This window comes from Seriola lalandi, unplaced genomic scaffold, assembly GCF_002814215.2.
Source record: "Seriola lalandi dorsalis isolate HSWRI2012SDOR001 ecotype SW California unplaced genomic scaffold, Sedor1 jcf7180001973702, whole genome shotgun sequence".
Taxonomy (NCBI): Eukaryota; Metazoa; Chordata; class Actinopteri; order Carangiformes; family Carangidae; genus Seriola; species Seriola lalandi.
This window is the reverse complement of record NW_019444368.1, coordinates 1-5,311: the sequence shown is the minus strand read 5'-3', so window position 1 is coordinate 5,311 and position 5,311 is coordinate 1. Positions and strand designations below refer to the sequence as shown.

The window sequence follows — 5,311 nt, the reverse complement described above, 5'->3', positions numbered from 1 at the left end:
AACTTTTTCACTTCATAGAAAATAAACAAAAAACAAAAAAAAAACACCTATAGATACATCAAGCCAGGGTTAGGTCTAGATTAAGCTCAAAGAAAGTAGGTCTGATGAATTCCAGCTGAGATATTGACCAAGGAAGGAGGACATGGATCTAAAGGATGTGCAGTGAAATATAATGTGCAGACTGAAAAAGACAAAGCCTAAAAGCTTATAACAAACCCCCAGGTGAGCAGGTTGTTTGCTTAGCTCAGCCCCTAATTCACTCCATTGCCGGTAAAACACACCATGTGAAATGAGAGGAGAGGATCCTGGTCTGTATTGATCTCCAATCGCAGCTCACCCTGACTAGTCTGCTTGACACTATTTCTTGAAGCATGATAAGACGCAGAGCACAAAGCAAATCTTCCCACACATCACACAGGAACAAGCACACACTCATAAAGATAAAAAACACAAGTATATGTACATGCATGCACAGCTGCACAAAAGCTCTTCATCTTCATATTACTGTGTAACCACATGAACACACACGCCCATTCACACATCCACAGACTTGCAAACACACAACATATTATAAGTGCAAGGCAAGCTTAGGGCTCTGCTCTGGGAGATGGATTGTGTGAGTGACACTGGGGAAATAAGAACATGCTACAGGCCAAGCCATCAGTTATGGGTCAAATCAGGCACAATCTGCCTCAGCTCCACATAAATCATACGTGGTCAGGCCACATTTCAAAATAGTAGTATGTTAACAATATTATCTGTAATCTGCAATTCCAAGTGTTTATTGAAAATATTCAGACACTTTGCTCTTCTGCTGAAATATAGGATGTTGTTTTTCTTTTAGTGAACACACGATATTGAAAAAGTTATGAATGCTTTTAATCAATGAGTCTTACCGATTATAATAGACTGAGGATCACTCTTGACTCCGACCCCTGCACTTGTGCTGGCAGCCACTTCCACTCGATACACCACTCCCACCTGCAGCCCGCCCACCACCACAGAGCGTATGGCTGCATCCACTGTCTTATTTACATGGAAACGCGTCTCATTCCCTAGACACCAGATCTAAAGCAGAAGGGGGGGGGAGAGAAACAGAGAGGCGGTTGATTCCAATTGGCTTTGTATGAGTTAAATGAGAATTCATGCTGACTTGCTGGGACAAACCTTGTATTCTTGGATGATGCCGTTCTGGTGGTCTGATGGAGGGGGGTCCCAGGAGATGCTAATGGAAGTGCTGTTCTGGTTTCCCACGGTCAGGACTGTTACCTGCTGAGGAGGGGCACTGGGAGCTAAAAGAGGAAGCACAAAATAACCAGGTCAACACTCAAATGTGCTATTTTGCAGTTCAGGCAGTAGGGTATTTAATTCTTAGGTAAAAAGAGCGCTGGCATACACAGTGGAATTGTACATCTAAATGTGTCTGAACAGCAGCTCAGAAATATGCACATACCAAGAATCGGACACACACAGGCACACACACACTTTTCCAAGGAATGTTATTCTTCAGGGATGGCACAGGTGGCTGAAGGCTGTCAAGATGTCTCATTAGAGGGGGATTTACATGAAGACCAGCGTAGGCCTGACATTGCTATAGCCTATCTTTAACATTTCACTATGATTTAATATCTCATCCTCTGCTCCAGCCTGGTGGATTTGCACTGAGAATACTGGTATTGATTTTTGGAATGACGTCTTGGCAGAGTCAGGCGAGAGCTCACAATGAAGCTAAGACTCAAGATTTGACCAAGCCAGGGTGGCATGTGGGTCAACGAGCTTATAGGATGAGGCGCAGACAAAAATGAAATATGAAAAAAAAAAAAAAAAAAAACAATTTAAGGGAAGGAAACAAGGTATCAGTAAACATATTGACTGATTCTATCGATCAGTCAGATGAAACTAAAGCCACTAGGTAAGGATCAGAGCAAAGCTTCAGAGTGAGTCACATCTAAATGAACCGGCTCTATCCACAGGCTGAGAGAGAGTGGATAAAAACAAGACAGGTCCAAGCTTTCATAAACCTCACTCTGTTGTTATTCTGATGGCGACAATCTTCTGACCCCACAAGGGGTAACAGAGGAAAAATAAATAACAGTTGGACCAACTGGAAATAACGTTTTAAAAATAATGTTTTCTCATTTCCGCAGTGGCTGGCAGGGGAGCGGCACCACAGCAGAATACTGACAGGTCAATTACTCCTGAGCTGCCTCTCCCTCACCTTGCCTCCATCCAAAATGGCACGTGTCACCCTGTAAATCTGTGCTCATCCCTCAGCGTGATTGGCCACACAGGCCCCCAGAGAGCCAGAAGGCCCTGGCATGGTGGAAGATAAATGTGTCCAATGATGAACCCAACACCTTGGCCAGATTAGAAACAATCTACCAAGGGAGCATCTGATCAGCCATCATGCTCAGGGCTCTCCAACGCTGAATTACATCCAGGTGACAAAGTGGTAGATTGGTGCGTGGCAGCCATCACAGACAATGTCGTTCAAAGTTAATGTTATGAATGATTTAGCAGCTTATTATCATGCATATTTGTGCTAAACAATACACATTTTTCATTAGAGTCCTCGGAGGCTGTGCTAATAGAGCCATTAGCGGAGTGATGTATGGCAGGCAAGAATGTGACCCCCTGTCTCTCACGCACACACACTGCTGTGTTGCATGATGAAGGAATACAAACATAACATATCCACTCCAAAAAAAAAAAACAATGTCAATAGCTAATGTAAAACAGTGGTGTGGGTGGAAGGCTGCAGAAAGAGGTACCCATCAGCATGGATGAAGATTAGCCCACTACAAATGAACATTTATACAAACATTACTAATTTCCCTTGCACCTAAATAAGCATTATTTTGCATAAATAATGGGCCTCCTTAGAGGCTTCTTAGACAATCATTCAGTGGGAATCAGATGGCAATTTGAGTTCATTTATCAGTCATGACAAGACAGTCCAGATGGAGAGTGAGAGAATGTGTGAAAAAGGAACAGGGAGACTACTAAGATGGAAACTGCATTTGAGTGCTGAGCATACTGTAACCCTGCATCCATCTGGGCCTGTTCTGGGGATTCTCTAATTGTGTTAGCTAATGGATAACCTAAGTTTAATCAACCCTCTGAACTAGACTTCTCTATCCATCTAGCTGCCCTTCTCAGTAGTCCCAAGGTCTCTGAGGAGCCTACAGCCATGTGTTTGACGGTGTATCAGCTATTTTGACAGAAATAGAATGTGGCCGAGCTCTCTGAGGGACTGGGATGCAGATAAAGCAGAAGCAGGGAGTGTTATCAGCATTGGTAATAGCTGTGACATGCAGGTCGTGGAGGCCTTAGGGAGAGGAGGTGTGTTGGCATGTATGAGTTTACTGTATATATTTGCTAGTGTGAGAGTGTGTGTTGGGGACAGCTGTGATGGCAGTCCCACTACAGCAGTGAGTACACTGGCTGGCCACCAGAGATACGGTACCTTTGAGAAAGGGAAAATAAATGGGCCTGTCACGCCAACAGGATGTGAACTGTCTCCTATACATGCAGGCCTGAAAATGTTGTGGCAAGATGTGCTTTGTCTCTAGTATAAAGAAACTGTATTTGTCTTTTTTGTGCTGTAGTGGGACTGTGTGTCTTTACTTGAGATCACATCATCATTTTATTTCAGTTATAAGACCTGAAGGTTGAAGCGAGGCTGGTGCAATGCTATTGCATGCATTTCTGTTTTGGCATAGGTAAAAACAGTAAATTCATCCAAACACAGACCTGTGTGTGTTTGTGTGTGTGTGTGTGTCTGTGTGATAATGTGCCACACTGCTCTGTGGCCTTGTCAGAGCCTGTATGAATCAAGCTTTGGGCGACAGATCCTCTTCGCAGGAGGAAGTGTGTGTTGTGTCCAATCACAGCTCAGGCCTGTGGCTACCGGGTGATGGATTAGAAGAAGGTTGGCACTAACATCACCAATCATAAACAAAAAAGCACAGCAGGAAGGTCAGTCAGACAGGCACAAACATCCACGCACATACACATTCATTCTCACATATACCCTCAGTTCTCAGTATCAAAGGGAGGGGCAGTAGCCCCTGTGATATTATGACAAAAACCAACATGAAAGCAGCCAATTGGGTCATGTGTCACCCATCGTCCTACATTTGTGTGGACACATCACAGTTTGACTCACTATGTTTTATTGCTCCTGATATAATCTACAAATACTCAGCAATTTCTCCGTCTTCATACCTTCCTCAGTTGTCCGAGCCGTCCTGGATTCACTGTCCATGCCTTGAAACTCGTTAAAATAAGGCCGGACCTTGATCTCATACACAATTCCCTTCTTGAGTGCAGAGAGGATGACACTGCGCTCAGAAGGGACCTTCACATCCTGGGTCTGCCAAGGTCCTGGTGAAGGCAGTCCGGATGTCTGCCTGTACAGAACTCTGTAACCCTGGATGAACTGGGACTGACGATCCACCTGAGAAAGTGAACGAAGACAAGATTACTGCTGTATTTCATCGCACAAAGAACTGTGCAGAGGAGATCGGTGGATATTATCCAGGCCAGCCACTAGATAATGCAAAAGGATGTTTTTATGCAATGTGCTTTTTTCCTCACAGGATTACATGCATGACACTTAAGAGGCTGTTACTCGTTTAATGGCCCTTTTATCACCAGCTATGACACATTTAGCTCAATTAACACCCTGACATTACCTCATACACACAGCTGCCAGCCCAAAGTGTTTCCCCCTTCCATTAAAAAGACTTTCTGTAATGCCACCTTAAAGGACATATGCATGGCTCACATGTATTATACTGTAAATAGTAGCTGGTGTCACTGGAAAGCAGGTCCCACCACATTTAATGTGGGTTGTGAGTATGAGAATGTTCTGCAGCAGCAAATGCAGACACCCTGGGGACACGAGGAGAATACACAGCAGAGGTGATAACGGAAGATCTGTCCCATAGAAAAGACGGAGAGACTGGAAGTGTGATAGCCCCCTGCAACCCACAAAGGACCCCTCCCTTAAAACTTGGGCCCATTTAGCTAGACAGAAAAAGCTGAATTTATGCAGAGGAAAAGTGGGAGCATAACTCATTGTAATGGCTTGTTAACAGTAGAAGAAGTGAGCAGGGCTTTCAAGTGGGATATTAAGCAGCTGTTTTTCGCCAGTGTAGCCGGAGTAAATCAGCAAAATGGATTCCCTGCTTGGTGCGTGACTTTTATTAATGGGATGATTTGGGAATATAAAAGCTCTCTGAGAGTGGCCCCTCTGTTTACTGAAAGGGCCCCTGATTGATTAGGTAGCCATGTTTTGTGTTGATTG

At 44.1% G+C, this 5,311-nt stretch overlaps 1 protein-coding gene across 1 annotated transcript; it reads right to left on the bottom strand.

Moving 5' to 3' along the window:
- Window positions 1-864: 864 nt before the first annotated feature.
- LOC111652695 (roundabout homolog 2-like) lies at window positions 865-4,459 on the bottom strand (the record flags this gene model as incomplete). Its single annotated transcript, XM_023403040.2, has 3 exons — window positions 865-1,068; window positions 1,168-1,292; window positions 4,228-4,459. Coding segments are annotated over 3 exons (543 nt in total), but the record flags the coding sequence as incomplete, so codon positions are not given.
- Window positions 4,460-5,311: the final 852 nt, after the last annotated feature.